At 38.4% G+C, this 24,268-nt stretch overlaps 3 protein-coding genes and 1 long non-coding RNA gene across 4 annotated transcripts; 2 read left to right on the plus strand and 2 right to left on the minus strand.

The window, feature by feature from the left end:
• Nucleotides 1-65: 65 nt before the first annotated feature.
• Nucleotides 66-1,959, minus strand: LOC148100509 (uncharacterized). The gene is made up of 3 exons (XR_015719737.1): nt 1,828-1,959; nt 1,661-1,713; nt 66-1,569 (listed from the first exon to the last, which is right to left on the minus strand). It is a non-coding gene; the product is annotated as an uncharacterized LOC148100509 (long non-coding RNA).
• Nucleotides 1,960-3,578: 1,619 nt separating this feature from the next.
• On the minus strand, nt 3,579-6,575 carry LOC118456026 (uncharacterized). The gene is made up of 8 exons (XM_035916410.2): nt 6,503-6,575; nt 6,307-6,367; nt 5,654-6,040; nt 5,540-5,560; nt 5,194-5,314; nt 4,772-4,846; nt 4,434-4,512; nt 3,579-4,332 (listed from the first exon to the last, which is right to left on the minus strand). The coding sequence occupies exons 2-8, from the start codon at nt 6,365-6,367 to the stop codon at nt 4,258-4,260; spliced, it is 819 nt and encodes a 272-aa protein (XP_035772303.2). The 5' UTR covers nt 6,503-6,575; the 3' UTR covers nt 3,579-4,257.
• Nucleotides 6,576-8,687: 2,112 nt separating this feature from the next.
• si:dkey-238d18.4 (TBC1 domain family member 15) lies at nt 8,688-18,717 on the plus strand. The gene is made up of 10 exons (XM_006809651.3): nt 8,688-9,177; nt 10,365-10,550; nt 10,680-10,798; nt 11,088-11,191; nt 16,542-16,609; nt 16,730-16,876; nt 17,314-17,404; nt 17,555-17,703; nt 17,805-17,946; nt 18,031-18,717. Exons 1-10 carry the CDS (start codon nt 8,970-8,972, stop codon nt 18,197-18,199), a joined length of 1,383 nt encoding a protein of 460 aa, XP_006809714.3. The 5' UTR covers nt 8,688-8,969; the 3' UTR covers nt 18,200-18,717.
• Nucleotides 18,718-19,304: 587 nt separating this feature from the next.
• On the plus strand, nt 19,305-23,853 carry hsc70 (heat shock cognate 70). Its single transcript, XM_006809650.3, has 9 exons — nt 19,305-19,467; nt 20,614-20,818; nt 20,979-21,184; nt 21,494-21,646; nt 21,719-22,274; nt 22,381-22,583; nt 22,714-22,912; nt 23,023-23,255; nt 23,444-23,853. The coding sequence occupies exons 2-9, from the start codon at nt 20,614-20,616 to the stop codon at nt 23,624-23,626; spliced, it is 1,938 nt and encodes a 645-aa protein (XP_006809713.1). The 5' UTR covers nt 19,305-19,467; the 3' UTR covers nt 23,627-23,853.
• The last annotated feature ends 415 nt before the right edge of the window (nt 23,854-24,268 follow it).

Raw genomic sequence — 24,268 nt, forward strand, 5'->3', positions numbered from 1 at the left:
AACAGGTCTGTGTCATGGCTGTGTGCGGGCAGGCAGGAAAAAGGACCCAAAATGCAGACTCGTGGAGGTGGAATTTAAGCTAAAAAATCCACTGCTTTATTGCAGGCTTAAATTAGGAAATGGAACAGAACGATGAGGGCATGAAACTGAACTACACAGGTCAGAATGAGGATACGATGTGACGACAAGCAGGAGCAGACACAGACATTAAATACAAGAGGAAAGCAGGGCAAAGGGAAAACACCTGGAAGACGCAGCTGACATCAACAGGACAGGGAGACACCAAACTAGAAACGCTAACGTAGGGCACCGTCTGTCAAAGTAAAGCAGAAAACAAACTGGCACAGAACAAAAAGAACACTAAACACTAGAAATCTCAAACTACAAGAAAATCATAAAATAACAATGCATAAAACACTTGGTCACCGACCCAGGACCGTGACCGTCTGATCCAAGGCATTCATACTGATGCCATTTTGCTTTCATTTGATTTACTTTAAATCATACATGAAAAAAGTTAATTAATTTTGTATTTCTATACAGATCTTTACAGATTATGTCAAAATATGCTCTCTTTCTAGTCCCTGACAGTACTCTTGTGGACGCAAAGTTTCTGAATTGCAAAATATGTTTCATAACTACCTTATTATTTTCACATTGTCACATAACAACACCTCTTTCTAAGAATATTATTTAAGAATATATATGTATCATTTTTTTTTAAACTGTATTTTAACATAAACATTTGGAGAAATACAACTTTAAGAAGGAGAAGCTGTTGATCACTTATCATTCACCATAGATAACACTAAAATATGTGTTTTTAGTGCAGACACACTCTTTGACGTCCACTTAAACCAAACAATCACAAAACCCCTTGGGCTTCACAAATAGCAAAGCTATCTGTTTTAAGATTCACTTTAAGTAGTTTAAAGACGCTATATACCTCAAATGCTAAATTAAAACCTTGAATTAATTTACTGTGTAGAGTAAGAAGTTATACTTCGATCATGCACTGGGCTCGTATTAGAAGAATAATGGAGCTTTGTGCCTCCTTCCCCCCTCTGTGTCACACTGTGCAGTTTAAAGGCTTGTTGAAATCGGTGGATAAAGGCGGAAAGGTCAGAGTTGACACTGTTTGCCAGTTCCATGCATTCACTTTCTTCGACTGGCTTTTGATGACTCCAGTGTGACTCCAGGAGAATTGAGGAGGAATAGATGGGCAGGAGTGAAAAATAGAGCAGGTGGCATATACCTGATCATTCAAAAGGTCCAACATCAGTGCTCCGGACACTATCCAGTAGCATCGTGCAATTCTGTGTTTTCAGTTTTCCCAGAAATTGAGTTCGTTTTTTGTACTCCACAGCAGTTTCCATTTTTGGATAGAGGTTGCCACAACCTTGTTCCCTTTCTTCCAGAATCCTAACCAGCTGTTTATGATCTTTTTGGAGCAAGGTCTGGGGTAATTAAAGGTGCAGGGAATAACCACACAGGAGCCCTGCACAGCTGGAATGGTTGATGGTACAAGTGCCATCCACTGACTTTTGGCTGACTGGACATCATGAATCACTAATAAAAAAGATAGCACTGAATTATACTGTTATGTTATGTTATGTAAAAGGTAGTGTGCGGTTCCCCCACATTAAAGTTAGACACTCACCACAAAACATCAGAAATGAAAGGCACAACTTTAGTTCCATCACTGATTAGGACCTGAAAATAAAAGAGTTAAAAAGCATAAAGGAGTGAGAAAAAAATACACATAGGTGTATTAAAGGCAGATTTCCACTGCTGTACTTTTTGCAAATATTTCAATTATTCACTCACCTCTGAATCTGTTTTAATCACTGACTGAACTTGTAGTCCTTGTGAGATTTGGAGTCGTGTGAGATTTGGATGCCATATTTATAGTCTATTTTTACGCTCAAAAACTGTTGTATGCATGAGCAGCATTTTTGTTTTTTGATTGCTCATACTATGTGTTTACCAGCAGATGCTTTTGATACCAAGAAAGTTGCAAAATGTAGCCAGCAGTCTGGCATTTAACTTGTTACATTTTGGTTAGTCTTTTTGCAAGCAAATGAACATTTCAGAGAACGCTGTGACCCAGGAGTGCACAAAAGCTACAGTTTCATGAAACTGTAGATGAAGATGTGTATACAAACACATGTTGTTTAAAAAAAGGCTCCCATGCGATGTTACTGCAGGCCTTTTTAAAACTAAAAGCTGCATAATGATGTAATGAACTGTTCATTTATAATGTTACCACATCTAAATGTGGTACTAGAAAAGATACATTTACCACATTTAAATCAGAGGAAGTAAGTGTTTCTTGTCCTAGCTTCCTTTGTTGTATGCATTGTGTTACATTTTTAAGTCAACATTCTACATAACATAACACAACATTCTACCCTCACATAGAAGATGTAGAATGTTCTTTATTGTACGTATTTTTCATTGATGGCCAATTAAGTATGTTTCTCTGGACACCGTTTTCTTGTTAGTGTTTATAAAGTAAATGTGTAAATAATGAATGTAACTCACTTTTCTACATTTGAAGATAATATTGACCTGTACATTTCTTTAGTTTAGTGCATGAAAACAGCCTAAAAGACAAGCTGTGGGAAGAAAACAGATTCCCAGCTATGATGATAAGCCAGTGCCAGTAATCAGGGCACTGATACAGCCAAGGTCGAGAACATTGAGTCGTCAGCACAATCTTTTCAGCCTCCTTGTATTTACTTTCAATGCTGGTTTACGTGAAAATATCAGTGAATGGACTTGATTTGTTTTAATGATGAGATCTTACTTCTGCTTGTGGCAAGATTACCTTGAATTATTTGAACATCAATCAGTGCTTCATTTTTAATGCCCCTTGAACTGGCTAAAAGTTGATACAAGGACACGTGTTGTTTGTCTTGAACTTGGTTTTGAGTCCAAGAACATCCAAACATTACATTTCGCTCCTAAATGCAATTAAATGTATGCAGCCAATACTTTCAGTGATACTAAAATAATGTACACTCCGTCATGACTGTATATTCTTCAATTTATCTGAATAGTCAGTGCATGTACATAACAGAGTTTTCACTACACTTCTTAAGTATTGCAACGTTCTGGGACTTCTGCCTCTCAGTAAGCATTTCCCATCAAAGTTAAAACAGAAAGTAAAAGGTATTAGCACCAGTTACAGTTTCACTCAGTTTAAATTACAAATAGCCTCCACAAATTTTGCTAATTCTCTTTAAAACTGCAGTCCATCCATCTTTTTCAACCCTTTAAATAAGTTTCAGCAGACATGACACAGGATGTACCCAAAGTGAATGTAATTTTCACCCTTCACTTCTGTATTTTAACTAGTTTAGTTAAAATGGGTTCCAAAGTTCCAACGAAAAGAGAACTCCACTCAAGCGATATTGCCGCAAAGTTGCAAAACTGATGCTTGATTTCATTTCCTTAGTTACTTGGTGGTGTAACACTGGCAGGTTTATTTACCAAGGTCAAAGACACTGATGTAAAGCAAAAAAAAAAGAAAAAAAAAAGAACTGCATAAGATCAAGTATATTAATAAAGTTGCTGTTTTTATTTATTGCTACAGACTATTTGGCAAAGTTACTGTCATCAGTATTGGTTACAGTATTGTTATGCTCACCAGCATATATTGCCTGTATTAGGCAAACTGGGCAAGAACATTGCAATGGCAGATTTCTTAAAAAAAAAAAAAACCCCAAAGCATTTGACAAAAAAATGAAATCCTTCCTAATTTTCAATCCTAACAGGTTTGTATTCTCCAATTACACAATATGCCACAAGTAAGGCTAGGAGAAGACTTTTTCTGACAAAAGTAATGTTGTTAGGGTTGGAGAAAGATTATTGTTACTGTGTGCCTACTGTTCCCCATCTCTAACACTGACATCTCACTTCTGATTTTATGCTATATCATTTTTACATAAATTCATGTTTTGAAACAACATTCTTGTCTGACCATCTGAAGGTCTGCAATCACAAGTACGCAAAAAGGGAATTATCATTGTTTTGCAATGCTGTGCAGGCTTTTTTTTTTTTTGTCATTTAGAGTGTTTTCACCCTTCAGTTGAACCCACAGCGACTAGTCAGGGTTTTTTTGGGCATATGTGAACACTCTCAAAAAAGACAAAAAATATTAAGACCTGCCTGAAATGTATAGAGGCACATAGTAATACATACACATGAACATGTGTAGAAAGCATCGTACACTAATGACATGCAGCTTTCCTTCTAAGTTCTGTAATCCACATTTGCATATATATTGTCTGCACAACTGCTGTTTGGAGCCAAGTGATTTGTTGGAGCCTGCAGAGACAAGAGGTTACATAAAAGTTGGCTTTAGTCATTTTTATCTTTGCTGTTAACTTCTTGGGACAGTAAAACTTGTGTCAGTGTGGGCATTGTACCTTGACATTGATGTAAACAGGATCATCAATAGCTTTCCCTTCAGGCAGCTTCTTAGTTTGTTTGTCACAACTGACTTCTCTAAAAAGAACAAAAAAAGAAAGAGAGCAAGAAATCAAAAATGCCAGGTTAGGGAAAAGGTCATCAGAATCTTATCACTGTGCATCAAATAAATGCATAATTATATCCTGATAACACAAATGTATCAAATGGTACAAAACCAAATTACAATAATTACTTTTGGATTCATCATAATGACACATTCAATTAAAAATAAAAGAAATGTCAAGCTTCTTAGATGGGTACACATGTGTGGTATACTTTTTCCATTAATGCAAACCTTTTGGGTGGGTTTGATAGTGCTCTGCTAAAGTTTGCATAGTATCCAGAGTCCTCCCTGGTGAGACTGCGTGACCTGGGACAATTATGATTACTGTTATTGCGGTTGTTTGTACATGATAACTAAAATTTAAACAATAAAGTTAACATTCGAAGCACTCTGGTATGTTTATGATAAATGAATATAATCTGCTTTGGATTATTTCTCTCTTGTACTGTACATATGCTTCACAGAAAGTTAAATTTCCACATTTAAATGTCTTTTGATTACATAAATGCTTTGCTTTACATACCACACATTTGCCTGAAAAGTATCCAGATGATAAACTATGTACATCAAGTATATCAATCTGGGAAATAAAGCTCATTCAAGTTTGCTGCTTGTAGGCCACACATTCGGTTTACAAATGATGAAAAAGTTACCTCTTGTATTTTATAAAAATAAATATCCCAGCAACAAGAAGAATGATCACCACAAGAACTGCTACAGGGATGGCTACAGACAGTATTGTTGCATGGCTCGTGTCGTTTTCATTTGCTTTTGCTGCAAAAAATAATACGTTCAGTAAAGAAAGCTGAAGTACAGAGTGTGACATACTCAACAAACCATGTGAATATTAAACTTATTTATTGTTGCTTTAGTGGGTAAAAGGTTTTGAGTCGTAGAGGAATCGGTACCTGTTGAAAAAATATTCCACAGCATGATGGCAAATTTTTAAAAAGGCTCTGTTCAATTTAAATATAAATAATGCAGAAATGAAGTTAATACCTGGATTAGAAGCCCCCGTCCCTGTGGAGGAAACATGCAAGCTATTAATTTCATTTTTTTTGATAAATGCATAGTTTAAATTAAATTTTTAAAATAATTAATTTAAATTCTGACCATTTATGGAAAATGAGACATGGACAGGGTGCTTGATGAAACTGTATTTATCTTCCTGCACATCAATTCTTACATAAATCGCTTGCTCAATATCTGTGATGTCGGTGATCTGGAGAGAACAGTTGCCCTTGTTCGGGTCTCCAATGAGCTTAGTCTTTCCTCTGTACTTCTTAAGCACACAGTCATTATTTGGGTTAAAAACAAATGCCTTCCTGTTTTTTTCCCCATCACTGCAGTTACTTTTGTCATCTACTGATGACATTTTCCAAAAAACTGTAACATTATTAGTGGTGATTTCCTTTGGATAGCTAAAGTTGCATTGTATGGTAACGGTTGATCCAGATTGTGCTGGGATGTTTCCTTCGACCTTTATTTTCCATTTTGTATCTGCAAATAAAAACAAAGCAAGTCAGGAATTGCATTTATTTTTCAAAGGCTAATTTTAAAGCTATAATTTACATTGTAGAACAAATCATTTATTACAAAAGCAAGGCCAGCATTAGAAAAGCACATTATATGACAGCTTCACCATCATTAGTATATGAATCTGTGTAAATGAGAAGCATATAAAGTGCTCCAAGTACCATATTTACTACATACTGAAAGTGCATTTCCAATTTAAATCATACACATGAGCTTATTATCTCACTCACCTTTTGAATTACAAGCCAGAATCAATACTGAAATGAAACCAATAAGGCCTGGCAGCTGCATCTAGCCAAAGCAAGACAGTCACAGGTTAGTAGACAAAATCCCGATTCAGTTTTACAGAATTTTCATCACATGTAGCCAACATACTGTACAGCAAATTGCCTATAGTCTACTATTTAGCACATAGTAAATACTCACTGTGAGAGGAGGGAGGTGTAAGAAAATGATGTTCCTTTGTGCTTTCTCAGTATGTATTAGATCTCTGCACTGATGTGAAATGACATGGGTCTGTTTCCTGTTGCACTCTAATGATCACTTGAAAAAAGAAAAAAAAAAGGAAGTTGGGAAAGAAAAGTGAACGCCGTCCCCACAAAACCTATGTTCAACTTTGCGATCAAATTTTAAGCACATATACTGTATATCAGAAACACTCTCTTCCTTCTCTTATATCATTTAATTTTTACATATTAACCAAAGTGTAAAAGTCGCACTTTGCTGAACTCCTCCCTTTTTTTTCTCTCTGATTAACATTTGTGAAGAACACAGCAGGTCAGTGTCACAACAGCAGAGAGGTGTTTGCAAAACTGTCATTTCTAACCCAACAGTGTAGTCTAGTGCATTTACAGTTGCCCTTCCACTCTGTCAAAAATATTAAACCAGACTATAATTTCTATTAATTGAGGAGGATTGAGCTTTACACCTGACTATATGGCACGTGAACAAAGGATAGATGATATTATGTTATTGGAAAAAAAAGACTTGAGTTGCAAGTTGGATTAGACCTGGTTTGTGTTTTTCCTTATCACACAGAAGAGATTCTGTGAATTTGTAATGTGATATTTTTTGTAACAAGAAGTAATTATAGCTAGACAAATATTTGTATTGATGTCAAAAATTGCACAGCGTAGAGGTCAAATCAAATATATGGACCCACCTACTCTGGTGACCCCTTGTGAATGAGTGGTAGTAGACTGCATCTAGACTGCAGTCCTCGTCAGGCCAGGACTACAGTCTATTTACACCTACAGGCCAGTGGACACTGTTTCAGTGATGAGGATGTAACATCCTGGACAGGGTGGAACGCTGGTTTGAGCGAGGTACTCATGGCCATTAATCAGTGGGTTTTGGTCAGTGGTTGTTTATCAATGGTCATTAGAATTTCCATAATTATGTTGAAGGAACTGAACCCCCAGCCCATTTTTTCTTCAGTGGGCTGGTTTCAGTCATTATGCAAATATACTGTTTATAAGATTGGGGAAACCTGCAGTCAGGTAAGACTGAAGAAGTCACTTGCATGGGTGACGAAACATTTCTCCCACTGAAGACGCTACGTCCAGAGGAAAAGAATCAACTTTTGGAGAGAGTGGCAGCTTTCTTACCATAAGCTGGGTACTATTTGGTGTGTGGAGTGGCTTGATTATGCACAAAATATATGTGGTAGCAACATTCACTGGCCACTTTATTAGGTTCACTTTGCTGATACTGAGTTGGACCTCTTTTTGCCTCCAGAACTGCTTTAATTCGTCATGGTATAGATTCAGCAAGATGCGCAAGTTGCATCATCACGCAGTTGCTGCAGATTTGTCAGCTAGACATCCATGATGAGACTCTCCCAGCCGACCACCTCCCAAAAGTGCTCTATTAAATTGAGATCTGGTGACTGCAGGGGTCATTAAACATAACAATGAATTCATATGAATTAACTTGTCATGTTTAAGAAACCAGTTATGATATGATTAGAGCTCTTTGACATGGTATGCTAACCTGCTGGTAGCAGTCAAGATGGATACACTTTGGTCACAGGGGGATAAAATGGCCTGCATCAATATTCAAGTTAGCTTTCAAATCTAAATAATCATAAATTGGTTTTTTTTTAATGTTATAAAATATTTCCGCCATTTTGTTACCAGCAGCAGCCTGAACTACTTATACAAGACACGATGGATTCATGCTTTTATGTTGTTTTCTCCAAATTCTGACCAGACATTTTTAGAGTTTTCTATTGTAATGAAAAATTTGGTCTTCTGCTGCTGCAGTTCATGTACTTGGGTGTCCAGAGATGCTCGTCTGTGTCCCTTGGCTGTAGTGATTATTGGAGTTCCTTCCTATCACTTCGAAGAAATAGCTGATATGAACTGCTACTCACTGGATATTTTCTTTTTTTTACCCAGGCCATTCTCTGCAAACCTTAGAGATGGTTTTGCGTGAAAGCCCCAGTGGTCAACGGTTTGGGAAATACTCAGATAAGCCAGTTAGCGAAATCCCTCTTCTGGGGGACATTTGCTAAATACAACCACTAGATGGAGCAAGATATACACACAAGTCCACTGTGAACTTTAGCACATGGGTTTGGACTCCACCTGGAATGTGGGGCAAACTGGGATCTTAAAGGTGCAGTCATATGACTCCCAGATGGCTGAATGAGAGTTATGTTCGCTGGATATTGTTTCCTGAAAGTCATTACGACGGGTTTAGCAAAGTTAAAACGACTCGACCACGCTGCTGGAAATGAGTCTTGAATGATTTCAGTTGTAGCTCACGGAGGGAGACAAGCTGTGTTGTTTAGGAAGCAGTGGGCCATAGGAGGATGATTATGTTGCCTGTTATGTGGATGCAGCGCGAATGACAAACTTCACCCCTGCGTGATTCAAACCCGCAGCCACACATGGAAGATCTAAACACAGGAAATCTAAGGCAGACCGCAGAGGAACGGTTGACAGCCAGCAGCCCCCAGCTGGATGGAGGCTCTCAGAGGAGAGTAGCAGCGATCAGCTCTCCTGCTCTGGCTGTAGCGCGCCTCACTTTACCCAGAGTCATGGACGCCGAGGGGAGGGTCGACGAGTCAAGACTGAGGATGCATATCTTCAAAAACGGTTTCTAAAACGCACAACTTACTTGCAAGTAGTTTTTAATGTAAACTTGATTCGTGAAGTTTTGCAGGAGACATGACGTAAGACTGCTTGTCCGCACTTCCGTTTTAATACTTTAGTGAGTACGGAAGGCCAAGCAGAAATCTTTAAATATCTAATTATCCACGTTTAGAAGGGGCAAACTCTTTTCTCATCTAGTTAATTATAAGTTTGAGAGATAATTGCGTTTTCTGTATTGATACAGTATAACAGGACAGGGGCTGGCAATAAGCGCAGTCCATGAAGCAGATGGATTTAAAGCTGTAGTTTCTCACACCGACTGCTCCTGGGGCCTCGGGTTGTTCTGAACAAACCTGAATGCACCGCACCTGCTGATAAAAGGCGTGACTGCATTCGCTCAATGTGTGTTTTTAGAGAAATTTAATTTTACTCTTTGGAAAAATAAAAATGGGCTATAATGTTTTGACAAAATATACATGTGTCCATTTTAGCACTGTTTTGGTGTACGGTAAAATATTTAACACGATTTTTTTTTTTAAAATGGGTTTTCATTCCTAAAGATTAAATCAGGTGACGCTTTGCCTCTGGGGAAAAGCACAATCAGACGCTTCTGTAAAGTCCCAACATTTCACTGTTCACCAGACCCCCTGGAGCAAAGAAGTCCAACGTGACTACTGTGATAAAGCGGCTCCATTTATAGGGTTGGTAGGATTTCTAGGAGTGAGATCACATGAGTGTCAATGGCTCCATAAACATATGCTGTGAACTAGAAGAAGCAAAGACGGAGAGAATACGTCTGTGTTCTAGCTGTATTTTTTAGTGTTTTAAATGCAAGAAGACTGTCATCTCATGCCAGAACTTATCAGCACTCCAGCAATCCTGCTGAATCTGTCCTCTTTATGGAGGATGTTGAACTCCACCAGAGACTAAATAACCTCCAAAATAAGACGTTACAAATGGCCTCTTAAATATTTGTCTCAGCAGGCTCAAGCTCACTAAAATATGTATTTGCAGTCGTGTTGCTCTTTGATTTACATCTAAAATTTGTTTCTTTCAGGTTTGATCTTCCCATGCTCTCTTTCAGACCAGTGGTGACTGGTTTAATTAAATGTTAGGAGGTCATGTAATGTTTTATCTTCAAGCACAATTGTCCACTGACAATGATCGAAAGGTCTGCACTCTCTGTCCAGGTGGGGTGTGTCCATCTGAGCGTGGCCTCGCGTGGCGGTTTTTGTTCGGGATGTACCCGTGTGGTTCAACAGCTTTAGAGCGCTCGTTGCTGCAGGACCAGTTGGTCGTACGTTATCAGGAGATGAAGAGAAAATGGCAGCACTTCCTCCCCTCAGCCATGCGAATGCACCTCAATGGTACTGATGGTAAGTTGTACGGCTGTCAATTAAAAGCCACGTAGATTCCTTCTTTTTCAAATTTTTTTTCTATTGTTGTTTGTTTTTAACTGCCCTGATTTCTCACTCTTTTCCCTAAATATCTTATATGTGATCAAGCCGAGTTGCTGGCAGCCGTCAGGTACTTTGACCAGAGACAGGCACAGACCCAGCAACAATCTCAGGACAGGTCAGAGGCGGTCAAAGTTAGAATGGCTTTTTTGGAGCTTCAGGCACAGGTCAGTTCAACTAAACATCCGTGAGTATTATTGTGACCTGTCTGATGTCTGGCTTTTTGCTTCTTTTACACATACTTGTCTCAACTCACTATTTTTCTGCATTGTTTTTTGTTAAGTTATATTTAAAATGTTCCCTTTGGTTTTTCTTTGTAGAACATAAGAACAGTTTAAAGTGAGGGAAATAAAATAAATGCAGTATATTTATTCAAATGAAACAACAGGATCTAAATTTGTTAAAGGGTTTGCCATTTACCTACTACCTCTTTGTACTAACTTTTCCTATAAACAGATATTGTTTGAGCGGGTCACATTTGACAGCGAGGAGCTGCAGGAAGCCATTCGAATCATTGATAAAGATGTGCCCCGAACCAACAGAGACCTGAGCTATTACCAGTAAGTGTTTATCAGTTATGTTTTTGTTTTTTTAACTAACTTTGATAATTCTTTAAAGAGGTCTGCTTACACTTTTGTCTGTCTGTCACCACTGATCAAGCACCAGATGTTTTTCACAGCATCCAGCAGCAAAAAATAAAATTGGCAATATCCAATTGTTTAAATTGAAGGACAAAGTGAGTTTCTGCTCTCTAAAAGGTTCGGGGCAAGACAGTTAGGGCTGTTCAATATGATGATATACATATCGGATGACGATATGAAAACATCTATCGTTTCACATTACACACTATTTTTGTTTCGTGGTGTCGCAAAATAAGCTGTTTACGGCAATATTTTGTCATCGTTTTGATGGTCACTGTAGTGGCTATAATAATGTCTTGAAGTTCTCTCTCTCTTTCTCGTATATTTAAAATAATCACACTATGGACGGACAAGCGACTGTTTTTACGCATCGGTTCATTAGTAACAATGACGGTAAAACCATCGTGTATCTCCGCCGTACGCTTGTTTATTTACCACATAAACCTTTCACAATAAAGCTCAAGATCCTGTTGATGTTTTTCAAAATAAGCTGAAATGATGGGAAAATACATTATTTGCAAAGATCAAATTTCAGAATATGCATCAAAAAAATTACCTCAAATAAAAACGTGAAGTAACTATAAATGGCGCTTACAGTCAACACGTGGATGCAGGCACAGAAAATACCAGCATGGCCAGTGAAGATGACGCAGAACAAGGTAGCTCCAAACAGAAGGACCGGTCAAAACAAATTGAGGACCTTATTCCTAAACAAGGGGCTACCTCTGTAGCATGGAAATGGTTTGGGTATAAAAAGTCTGACACAGACCAGAAAACTGTACTATGCAAATTATGCCGCAAATGGGTCCTAACCACAGACTCAAACATGACAACCTTCTTGTACCACCTACGCAAGAATCACGTGAAAGAGTATGGAGAGAGTTTACAGATGAATAGCCAAAAAGAGCCATCATGTGCTAAAAAATAAACTTTACAGAGGGGTTTTTATCCATGTTGGGGAGGCAGCAAAGCATTTTAACATTTTGGAGCCATATAGGTTCTGAAACCAACACTGAAAACCATAATAAAGTATGCGGTTAAATGTCCCCTGGAGCACCTTGGAAATAGTTTTGAGCAGTGCTAAGGCATCATGGCAGTTGTTGTTTACACTTCTGATCATCTGATTATCTCAGCAGTTTGAAGCAGCTAAACATTCCCTTAAAAATGTTCTTCTGATACAATACCAAGTGTCACAGTTAACACAGAATAACTTCAACCCCTCCAAATATTAAAATCAAACATTACAGTCCTGTTTAACTTATTTCTCTGTGCGTGTGTGTGTTTCAAACAAGGGTTTTACTAACACTGAGTCATCAGTGTAATGTCAGAGACACCCACCGCTGGGCAGCACATATTTATTTTGAGTTCAGAATCTGTAAGTCTGTGGTCTCCATCTTTCTAACACTGATACTTTGTCAGCATTGAGACAGCTGTCAGGTAGTCCACACCTGCACTGAAATTTATTGAGATTTCAATTTTACATAGATTTGTTGCATATTACTGTACCAATTGCTGTTTAAATGAAATAAAACTGTATAAAGCTTTTGAATTAGAGGCCTTTCATTGTCATTATACAGCAAGCTGCTGTCAAAATGGAACACAAAACTGTCACAGTGACCCAAAAGTGACCCATTATTAGGTTGAAAAATAACAGCTGTGCATCAACAGGTGTTCAAGCATAAGTAGTATAACATATGATGTAAATATAGATGAAACCTGCGCATATAGGCCAACACAAATGGGCTATATAGGTCAACACGCATACTAATTCCCCTTTATAAAAGTCATAAAAAACACTTTCTTTAAAGATAAAACACTTTTTAATTTCAGCATGATATGAAGACAGATTGGAAATGTAAAATTGAGGTCGGAGGTAAAATGTGGCATGATATTTGTATGCAAGCTATAACTTGATATTTAGAATCCCCATAGAGCAGTATAATTTATATGAACAAAGATGCTGGAATTTTAAGCTTCTTTTTTTTTTTTGTGATAAAATTTGTTTGTATAAAAGTTCGACTGGAAGAAGGGGTCCAAACTAATGTGATATTTAGAATTCCCATATATCATTATATCATGATATATGGGAATTCATATCATCCCATTATTATATCATCCCATATATCATTAGTTATATGCCTATGTATGTTGGCAATACAAACAATGGCATTAAGAAAAACTGTTTTAAATAACTCTATACAGCATTATTATCATCACGCTGACCTTCAAATCAGTCTGACTTTGGAGGAGAGGTAAGAGTTTAAATCTAACATATTTAAAATCTTTATATGGTAAATTATTTATTTTGACAATACAAAACATGCTTGTAAGAAATCCTTTTGAGTAATTATGCTTACCATCAGAATGACAATAACTGAGGTCATGATCATGAGGTAATGTGGTTATGGTACAGAGTTATATAGTTGTACATTTGAGAGTTGTAGAGATAAGTATTTTGTAATTTCACAGTGACTTAACAAATAACTACAATATTAGACAGAGTATAGATAAATATAATATACAGAGTATTCTAAAAATTTAAGATACCACTCATTGTGGTACTGTACAGGAGAGAACTTAATGCACAAAGAAGAAGACTCTTAATAAAAGAGGATGTGGTAGAGAGGGGAGTCGGTGCAAAGTTTGCCGTTGTACTGGTGTTTGAGAAGAAACAGTTTCTTTTTGGTCCCCTTTGATCTACAAGTCGCTGTAGCTGATGCCAGAGGTGAGCAAGTTGAATCAGTCAGAACAAGGATGTGATGGATCCTCTAAAATGTAACCCAATTTCCAACCTTCCTTTTATCTAAAAAAAAAAAAAAAAAAAAATCTTACAAAGTAGTGGAACAGATCATCTGCAGAGAATGATTTATTTGAGGAGTTTCAGTCTGGTTTCTGAGCTCATTACAAAAACAGCTTTAGTGAGGGTTACAAATTATATTCTTATGGTCTCTGACAGTGGACTCATACATCTGCTTGTCCTGCTAGAGTGGGGAACTCCAGTGTACTGAAGGTTTTAGATGTGTCCTTGGGCCAACACAGCTGATTTAAATGGCTAAAACAAACTCCTCAACATGTCTTGAATTCTCCAGAGGCCTTGTAATGAATTAATCTTTATTTATCTAAAACCTGCAGGACAGGCCCTTGAGGCCTGGAGTTCCCTACCCCTGTGCTAGACCTTAGTGCAACATTAAATACTGTTCACCATAATGTTTTATTACAGTAATTAAAAAATCCTGTAGGTATTAAAGGTAATGTGCTGTGCAGTAGTATGAGTCATATCTATCTAACAGATTCAAATTTGTTCATATTAATGGAGTCTTCTTCAAACACTAAGGTTAATTATGGAGTTCCACAGGGTTCCACACTAGAACCAGTTCTGTACAGTCTGTTTACAGAGAAGGCATAGCATACATTTTCGCTGCTCTGCAGATGATACCCAGGTCTCCATGAAACCAGATAATACACATAACGATCTGCCTCTAATGACCTCTATTGACCTCTAATTTCTCGCTTCTGAATTCAGATAAAACTCAGGTTTTTGTGTTCAGCCCTAAAAATCTTAAAAATGCGATGTCTAACCAGATCCTTACTCTGGATGGCATGTACCGTGATCTCCAGTAACACTGTGAGGAATCTTCGAGTCTTTTTTAATTAGGCCATATCCTTCAATGGACATAATGAACAAATATGTAGGACTGATTTCTTCCATTTTGGCAATATCTCCAAAATTAAAAATATCCTGTCTCAAGTTGATGCTGTAATTCGTTATAAGGTTTTTCGAAAACTCCCTAAAAAACCTTCAGTTGTTCCAAAATGCTACAGCAAGACTACTGCCAGGACTAGAAAAAGCATATTTCTCCTATTTTGGCTTCCCTGTTACAAAATCCTTGTAAAATACAAAAAGACACATGTTATCTTAAAGACCTCATAGTACCATGTCACCCCATTAGAGCACTGCACTCTCAGACTTTTGGTTTACTTGGGGTTTCTAGAATATTTAAATGTAGAATTGGAGACAGAGCCTTCAGCTTTAAGGTCCTTCCTCTGTGGAACCACTGCCGTTTGGATTCGGGAGACAGACGCTGTCTGTACTTTTAAGATTAGGCTTAAAACTTTCTATTTAGGTTTAGATTTCTTCCTATTAAAAGTTTTTCCTTCCCACAGTCACCAAAGTGCTTGCTCATAGGGGTGTTTTTCGGTCTATGATGGTAGGGTCTTTACATTACAATATAAAGCACCTTGGCAGCTATTGTTGTGATTTGGTACTATATAAATAGAATAGAATTGAAAATATTTTACACACTGTTGAGGCAGCAGGAAGTGAACAAGTCAAATAGGGCAGAGAGGACCTGGTGATCTTCTGAGCTGTATTAATTGATGTGCTGTAGCCTCCTCTCTGCTTCAGTGCAGCTCCTGTACCTCACCATGAGACAACATTTAGACACATGACACAATGGTCAGTGAATAATCATTTGTTCACTGGTTGGAAAAATGCGTCATGTATTGGCATCATGTTAGAGATGATGATGTGTAGATTCTTCAGTCTTAACTACATTTCAGATTCTAAATTTGGACTAACTGCGGCTCAAAATGAGTTTTTGAATCGAGGCTACAGATATCTGAGGGAGCTCCAAGACCAGTGTGACACTGAACTGGAAAAGTGGTTGGGAAGTAGGAGAAAAGGAAATATTCTGAAGGCCTTTCATTAATAAGATATTTATGTTCACACTTTTAAATACAGCCAATAAATGCTGTTAACCAACAGATGATTTTAAAAAATGTGGTTGTACATTTTTAATGCATTTTGACAAAATTTTATCTCTTTTCTATGCAAATGACCCAAATCAGTGTTACTGGGTATGAATAGCATTTAATGTTCATAATTAAACTGCCTTTTTTGCAGTTTCTGTCACCTGCATTTTGTTCTGGACAAGCTTAATCATTTTAAACATTTAAATTTTGGGTAGGAATCCAGCTTGCTCTATTAAGGAAAAGTGAAGTTGGGTAAATGATGACTAAGTGGACAACACTGAATAAAAACCCCTCACTTTGTTTACTTTCTTAGAAACTTAAAATTGTTTAACTGACTTTCAACTGAAGACTTAATAGTTAAATGTCACATCTGACAATCTCTCCATGAGTGAAGGTTTAATTTGGGGCATAAAGCATCACCAGTGTTACGCATCAAAACAAGTTTTGGCAGCTGTGTTGAACTAATTCTGCTTATTTATAACATACTAATATTGATTGTGTCTGTGCATGTTTGCAGGAATGAAGGCTTAGGCAATCTGTTGGTTCTGCGAGAAATCCTTATCACTTATGCTGCTTTTCATCCAGGTAAACGACCCTGTGTCAGGTTTGCTGACTCGGTCTGGATCAGATGGATTTAAAGGTTGTTTGTTGAGCCATAAAAAGAGGCTAACTGTTTATGCATTGCTCCCTTTGCTGTAAATCCAGAGGTCAGTTATGCCCAGGGGATGAATGACCTGTGCAGCCGATTCCTGGAGGTCCTCGACTGTGAGGTTGACACTTTCTGGAGTTTTTCGTGCTACATGGAGAAATTCTCCAGGGACTTCAGGGCCGATGGTCTACACAGGAAAATAGGTAGCGATAACAAAACAGATATTTAAAAAAAATACTTTGACACCAAATAGTGTTTTGTTTATATCTGCCACACCCACTGTTGTCATGGTGTAAGATCTGTAAATTAAACTTTCCTTTTCTGTTTCAGATAATACATTTCATTCAGCTTAGGCACCGTTGTGCTCATATGCACCCTTATTTTAATAGTTTAGTCAAGCACTGCCTGCTTTTTTTCCTTTTATCTAAAAAGTAATATGTTACTTTATGACCCCTAGTGGTCAAACAAAGACACTGTAACCTTGTTTCCAGAGTAGAAATTTGATGGTAGGTCAGATATGCAGAACAAAATCATATTAGCCCAAAATCCAATTAAAATAGAATTAAGTCTCTATAAAAACAAAAAAAAATGTTTTGTAGTAATTAATAGTTTAAGTATAAAAGTTTTGTTTAACATCTAGAGTTGGAGGCAGCTCTGCTGAAGGAACTGGACCCTCCGCTTTATGCTCATCTGGTGAAAGACAACATGGAGAGGTTTACGTTTTGTCACAGGTAGATCTGCAAAGCTTTGTTTTTCTGTGCTCTATTTTATTTTTTTTGAGTTTTCAAATGCAGTTTTGCAAGGTTTTTTTTGTTTTGTTTTGTTTTCCCCCCACACAAACGTCTTATTTACATGTAAGCACGTGTTGCCCCTCCTTTAAGGTGGCTGCTGCTTGGTTTCCAGAGGGAGTTTGAACACAGCGAAGCACTACGCTTGTTCGAGATCCTGAGTTGTGACCACCTGGAGCTCATCTCACAGCAAGTCGACCGAGCTCGTTACCAGGAAAGAGTTGCTCAGAAATTCAGCACAGGTAAAGCCCGGAAACACAAAAGAAAAAGTAGAAAAAACCCCACAAAAAACACAAACCTCTTTGCTACTTCTTATTATGCCCTTGCCTTGTGATATTGCCAGAAGATGGTTCAGAGTCAGAGCTGCAGGCGATCAACACTGACTTCACCTTTGAGCTCTTCATCTGTGCCGCCATCCTTTTAGAGCACAGAGAGTCTCTGTTGCAGTGCCCAGATGACGTTCAGCTCCTCCAATATACTAACGGGTTTGTTTTTTTGCTGCATCACACGGCTCATCACAAATAAGATGTGCATGTGTTAGTTAATGTGTGTGTGTGTGCTTTGTGCAGCCTTCAGGGGACACTGGACCTGAACAGTATACTGAAGAAAGCAGAGCATCATTTCTACAACTACTGCAAGCGCTGTGCTTGGGATTTTACGAACGGTCGTTGCAGGCCTGATCGGAGCAAGCACGAGGACTTTTTTTATCATCTCCGTAGTTTATTTGTTTTAAAATGATTTTATTTTTTTAATGATCTCACAGGTTGTAATCTGTAGCTGACAGTTGATCCCTACATGCACTTTTTGATGCCACTTACTTTTTTGTCTGAGGGAAACACTAATGTACTGCTGGTTGCTGCTCACTTTAAATTTGCTCACTCATCACTATGAGTACGTGTACACTATTTATTGTCTTATAGTTGACCAACACTGGGTGCGAGTTGTTGTGCGGTGATTTTTTTATTTTATTTTATTTTTTTATGTAAGGTCTAATCTTTTATTACTTCACAGTAGGAGCTTTGTTTTATTTTTTTTCCCAGGTTGTTAGCAGTTTATAAATAGGCCCGGTCTCTTCGCTGGCAGTTGTATTTAATGCTAGATGATACATGTGTCAGAGGGGCCTACAGCATGTGTACCACAAGTGTCCAAGAAACCACATTGCATAACTGTCCTAAATAGAGAATGACAAACATGCACACTACACTATGAATGTTTAAAAAAACGTACCTCAGTAAAAGTGTTGAAGATTTTTATTCTGCTGGTGAATAAGCCTGTTTCATTTACATTTTTGAATTTTTTAAAATAAAAGATGACCTTGTGTTTTGAAAGACCCTGTTTTACTATGTGAATTGATTGAGCTGAATTAAAGTCATTTGATATGTAGGAATGCAAAAAAAGATCCTCTAAGAAGCCTTAACATCAAATCTGAATAACTCTGCAACTTCAGACACATAAAAAAGATGGACTTTACAGACGATTATCACAAATGAGGTCAGTGCTATAAAAAAAATAGTTCTGCTCAAGTGAGTTAATGTGCACCATTTGCTTCTGATTTAACTGACTAATAGCTGAGGGAGTTCTGCAATATTTACTAGCTATTTTTAATAAAAACGGTGTCCTCACTCATCACCATTTATGGAGTATGTCAACCTAATTATCAATGTTCAGGAACTACCTTTCTTCATTACAGAGCATGTTCTGTACAACTGGGAGAGAACCGCAGAGTTAAAAATAGAAAGAGGCTTTTACATAGAAATCTATTTGGAGATTCGGAGAGAGAAGACGTGGGTCGAGAACTTTCCTCAATGGGATCACCTGACACCCTCTCTCCTTGCACGGTGCTCTTTGGGGACTGGGGAACTGACACTCGTCCTCTTAGTCTGCCTGCCAGAAGAGGGGAAAGAAGTGCTGGAGAGAAGCTCAGACGGCCGTGTTGGGTGTTGAGCGAAAAAAAAGCATCATTTTAATTCTGTAAACTGTCAAGCGCTGAAAATTCAACAGCAAAGGTAACAAGAATAAAAAGCAGAAATTGCTTTCTGGCCTTGCTTCATAGTCTGTCTTGCTTACTGCTTTCAACGTCTAACTGGCAGAAGTCAAATTCACAAACAAGTGAGGCTTGCATGGTTCCTTTCAAACAATCGCATGACAATAAATCTAATTTTCTATGAAGAAAAGTGCTCACGTTTCTCAAATTTCCACAAAGGTCATGGGTGGTTTCTGTGTGGGTGGTTAATTTCCATGTAAAAAAAACAGTCTTGCAACAAGTTTCAGATGTTGGTACGGTGCTGCCACAACAGTTTGTCAGCCTTTTCTGCTCTGTGTTACCCAACTGGATAACAAGTGATAATTCAATAACAAGTTCTGTTTGCAACAGATCTGGGGCCTTGGAGGAACAATGTTTGACACATTTACAGAAAAAAAACAGGAGATAAGCCAAGAAACGTTATGCTCTATGATTTAGTGTAATAATCAACTGGGTGTTTGTGATTTTCACAGCTCCTAAAAGAGTCTTGCTCCCTTAGTTTGGCAGTTAATTCAAAACACGACTCCAAGAACTGTGATAATAAGAGGACTACTTTGCTAATCCAGTAGTTTTGCTTCTGAATGTCAATGCTGTCCATTTCTTTTTTCACATCATTAGTTTTAAAAGGAACCAGGCCAGGTTTGAGACTCTGATTAACTGATCCCTAAAAAATTTTGTCACAGTCCATTCATTACTATGCAGACATGAGGATACTCTATATAATAAGTGAAAGCTATTTAAAGCCAGCTGTCGGAAAATAGATACACCGGTCACTACTGCAGGATTAGTGTAGCACATTTAAAAGCTTGAGTAAGACACTCTAGTATTATGTTGCCAAGGCAGAAGAGCAGTAGTATGTGTTTCAAGTGTCAGCTGGTCATTTAAGTCACTGTGGTACTGTGACAGCACACCACCGCAAACCGGACCTCACGTGGTAGTGGTGTCTGGGCTTATGTAACAGCACCAGGTTCACCTTTCTAGATGCTTACAGTAACATTTTAAATAACATTTTCACACAGAAAATGTTAGAACTATAAAAATACAAACGGATTATAATCCTTGGCTCAATAATGTTGAGTATGTGCAAAAATGTGGGATTGCAGTACTACGTTTCTCTTCTGTGTCACAGATGTCTAAAGGACCAGCAGTGGGTATTGATCTAGGCACCACATATTCCTGTGTGGGAATCTTCCAGCACGGCAAAGTGGAGATCATTGCTAATGACCAAGGAAACAGGACGACACCCAGTTATGTGGCTTTCACAGACACAGAGAGACTTATTGGAGATGCCGCCAAGAACCAGGTGGCTATGAACCCAACCAACACTGTATTTGGTAAGAACTCCAATACCCAACCAACAAATCAGTTGAAGCAGTGATCAAATAAAAGTATTCTTTGTGTCCTCACTTTATAACCACGTAAATATTGTCGATACACTCCAAACTGAACATTACATTAACCAATTCAAATTTTTTCTATTAAATCTGTTTCCAGATGCAAAGCGTCTGATTGGTCGTAAGTTTGACGATCTCGTGGTACAATCTGACATGAAGCACTGGCCCTTCAAAGTCATTAATGAGTCATCCAAACCTAAAGTGGAGGTTGAATATAAGGGTGAGATCAAAACCTTCTACGCAGAGGAGATATCTTCGATGGTCCTCACCAAAATGAAGGAGATTTCTGAAGCATATCTTGGCAAGGTAGATAAAAGTGAATGGATAACAGGATCGTTGAAATTAGGTGGAAAAGTTGCATTTTATGCAGGAAAAAAACCCTGCAACTATCAGCAAACTAAACTGGCTAATCTTTCTAAATATGAATACTTCTCGAAAATATAATAGCACTGAAGTTTAATGACTTTGACATGAGGCAGGTTCTCCAGGTTATCTAGTGGTGTCTGTATAGTAAATTATAGTTAGATAAAGTGATTCCTTACAGTTTTCATGTTTGCAGTTTCAGATCTAAAAAAAAAGAAGCAATATTAACTTAGTGTCTTATTCTCTTTACAGCCTGTGACCAATGCAGTTATCACAGTTCCAGCTTACTTCAACGATTCCCAGCGTCAAGCCACCAAAGATGCTGGGGCCATCTCTGGCCTTAATGTACTGCGCATCATCAATGAGCCTACTGCTGCAGCTATTGCTTATGGACTGGACAAGAAGGTAAGCTAATCTTAAAATGTTCAGCTTTTGCTATTTTGGCTTCCTCTTTGTAATTCTCTCCTCTCAATTTAGGTTGGTGGAGAGCGCAATGTGCTTATCTTTGACCTCGGAGGTGGTACTTTTGATGTGTCAATCTTGACTATTGAGGACGGTATCTTTGAGGTGAAGGCCACTGCTGGTGACACACACTTGGGCGGTGAGGACTTTGACAACCGCATGGTGAACCATTTCATAGCTGAGTTTAAACGCAAGTTCAAAAAGGACATCATCAACAACAAGCGAGCCGTGCGTCGCCTCCGCACAGCCTGTGAACGCGCCAAGCGTACCCTTTCCAGCAGCACCCAGGCCAGCATCGAGATCGACTCGCTCTACGAAGGTACAGATTTCTACACTTCCATCACCAGGGCCCGTTTTGAAGAACTCAATGCAGACCTGTTCCGTGGAACCCTCGAGCCTGTGGAGAAGTCCCTGAGGGATGCCAAGATGGACAAAACACAGATCCATGATATTGTCCTGGTGGGCGGCTCCACACGTATCCCTAAGATTCAAAAGCTGCTCCAAGACTTTTTTAATGGTCGTGACCTCAATAAGAGCATTAACCCTGATGAGGCCGTCGCCTATGGTGCAGGTGGGTCTCTGCAGCATTTATCACTATATATTTCAGCTATGGCTCAATAAAACAGAGCTGCTGACTGAAACCATAATCAGTTTAACTTTGTGGAAAATCTCCACAGCTGTGCAGGCCGCCATCTTGGCTGGGGATAAGTCTGAGAATGTACAGGACCTACTCCTGCTGGATGTCACACCCCTTTCCCTGGGAATCGAGACAGCTGGAGGAGTAATGACTGTCCTTATCAAGAGAAACACCACCATCCCCACTAAGCAAACCCAGACCTTTACCACCTATTCAGACAACCAGCCTGGTGTGCTCATTCAGGTACATCAGGGTTAAAGTTGTGTAACTGTTTAACCCTTATGCCCAGCTGCATTCTAGGTACTTGTGTACACTAAAACCTGACTCTGAGCTACAAGCTACCTTAAGCTACAATATGAATAATTGTTTTCAGGTGTATGAAGGTGAGAGAGCCATGACTAAGGACAATAACATCCTTGGGAAGTTTGAACTGACTGGTATTCCACCTGCTCCCAGAGGGGTTCCTCAGATTGAGGTGACCTTTGACATTGATGCAAATGGCATTCTCAATGTGTCTGCAGTGGACAAAAGCACTGGAAAGGAGAACAAAATAACTATCACCAATGACAAAGGTATAATTACGAAAAAATACATACTAATTCATATATCCAGCAGCAAATTTATTATGAAAAAATCAAATCCTATTCATGAATGCAGGAAAAAAAATGTAATTCTGTCACAGGCCGGTTGAGCAAAGAAGACATTGAGCGCATGGTGCAGGAAGCAGAGCAGTTCAGGGCTGAGGATGAAGTCCAGAGAGAGAAAGTGACAGCCAAGAATTCCCTTGAATCTCTCGCCTTTAACATGAAGAGCACCGTAGAGGATGAGAAACTCCAAGACAAGATCAGCCCAGAGGACAAGAAGACTATTGTGGACAAGTGCAACGAAGTCATTGCTTGGCTGGACAGAAACCAGGTAAAAAGCCATGCCTTAAAAGCAGACCGAGGTTCCTCTTTATCTAAAATTGTGAAAGCAGTAAGCATTACATTGTATCAAAGTTATGAATCAATATCCTTCTTCCTTTTCCTGTCATATGCTTCCTGTCAACTCCTGACCCACAAAACCTTCTGTCATAAAATATATTTGCTCTTTTCTTTCCCCAGATGGCAGAGAAGGAGGAGTATGATCACCAGCAGAAGGAACTGGAGAAGGTGTGCAACCCTATCATCTCCAAACTATATCAAGGGGGCATGCCAGGAGGAATGCCAGGAGGAATGCCCGGTGGCTTCCCTGGCGGTGCAGGAGGTGGCTCCTCTTCTGGCCCAACTATCGAGGAAGTTGACTGAAATCAGTGTTTTTTACTATTTGCCAATAGATATTTACCTTACCTAGTACACATCTGATAAATATCTAGTCAAGTTTATAACAAATGTTTTGCAATATCTAAGCACACATCACATTCAATATCCAGATGCATATTTAGATAGTTTAAAAGTCACACCTTTGTATCAATGCTTTTTTATGCAAAAAATCAATAAATATCAACAGTAAAATTCTGATTTGAAAACTGTAACGTGTGTATCTTCTCATTTATGGTGAAACTAAGGTATGCACAGAGACACTCAACTTGCAGCTGTAGAAATGTGCAGATAAAACTGGTTCCTGTAAACAAACCACATGTGATCTTATCAATATCTTTTTCCTGCCTATTAATAAGAAATATTTACAGGAAATATTGCCACAATGAAAGAAGGTTGGTGTTAAAAAGAGGTGAGATGTTGACTGCAAATGTGTGAGTTTGAAAGATAAGATGCAAGCAAGAGCATGTACCTTGGAACATCTTGATCAAAAGTCAATGAAAGGTTTTTCCTGTCTATAACATGACAACTTGGTGCTTTTGCCTTTTAGCAAAATGAATTTAGAATTCAGCAAAAACGTTGAGTTTATCACCAGATGCCATTTTCCCATACTGTGGGCAGATGAAGGGG

The sequence above is a fragment of the Neolamprologus brichardi genome, chromosome 11, assembly GCF_056152115.1.
Source record: "Neolamprologus brichardi isolate AB-2024 chromosome 11, ASM5615211v1, whole genome shotgun sequence".
Taxonomy (NCBI): domain Eukaryota; kingdom Metazoa; phylum Chordata; class Actinopteri; order Cichliformes; family Cichlidae; genus Neolamprologus; species Neolamprologus brichardi.

Excerpts from the sequence above, each read along its gene's own strand:
- LOC118456026 (XM_035916410.2), bottom strand. The coding sequence starts at position 6,367 with ATGCAGCTGCCAGGCCTTATTGGTTTCATTTCAGTATTGATTCTGGCT. Across the intron at positions 5,561-5,653 it reads TGTCTCATTTTCCATAAATG|GGACGGGGGCTTCTAATCCA; the intron begins GTCAGAATTTAA and ends TTTCCTCCACAG. Across the intron at positions 5,315-5,539 it reads GACGGGGGCTTCTAATCCAG|CAAAAGCAAATGAAAACGAC; the intron begins GTATTAACTTCA and ends TATTTTTTGCAG.
- si:dkey-238d18.4 (XM_006809651.3), top strand. The coding sequence starts at position 8,970 with ATGGAAGATCTAAACACAGGAAATCTAAGGCAGACCGCAGAGGAACGG. Across the intron at positions 9,178-10,364 it reads GATGCATATCTTCAAAAACG|GTGGGGTGTGTCCATCTGAG; the intron begins GTTTCTAAAACG and ends CTCTCTGTCCAG. Across the intron at positions 10,799-11,087 it reads TTTTGGAGCTTCAGGCACAG|ATATTGTTTGAGCGGGTCAC; the intron begins GTCAGTTCAACT and ends TCCTATAAACAG.
- hsc70 (XM_006809650.3), top strand. The coding sequence starts at position 20,614 with ATGTCTAAAGGACCAGCAGTGGGTATTGATCTAGGCACCACATATTCC. Across the intron at positions 21,647-21,718 it reads CTTATGGACTGGACAAGAAG|GTTGGTGGAGAGCGCAATGT; the intron begins GTAAGCTAATCT and ends CTCTCAATTTAG. Across the intron at positions 22,913-23,022 it reads AACTATCACCAATGACAAAG|GCCGGTTGAGCAAAGAAGAC; the intron begins GTATAATTACGA and ends ATTCTGTCACAG.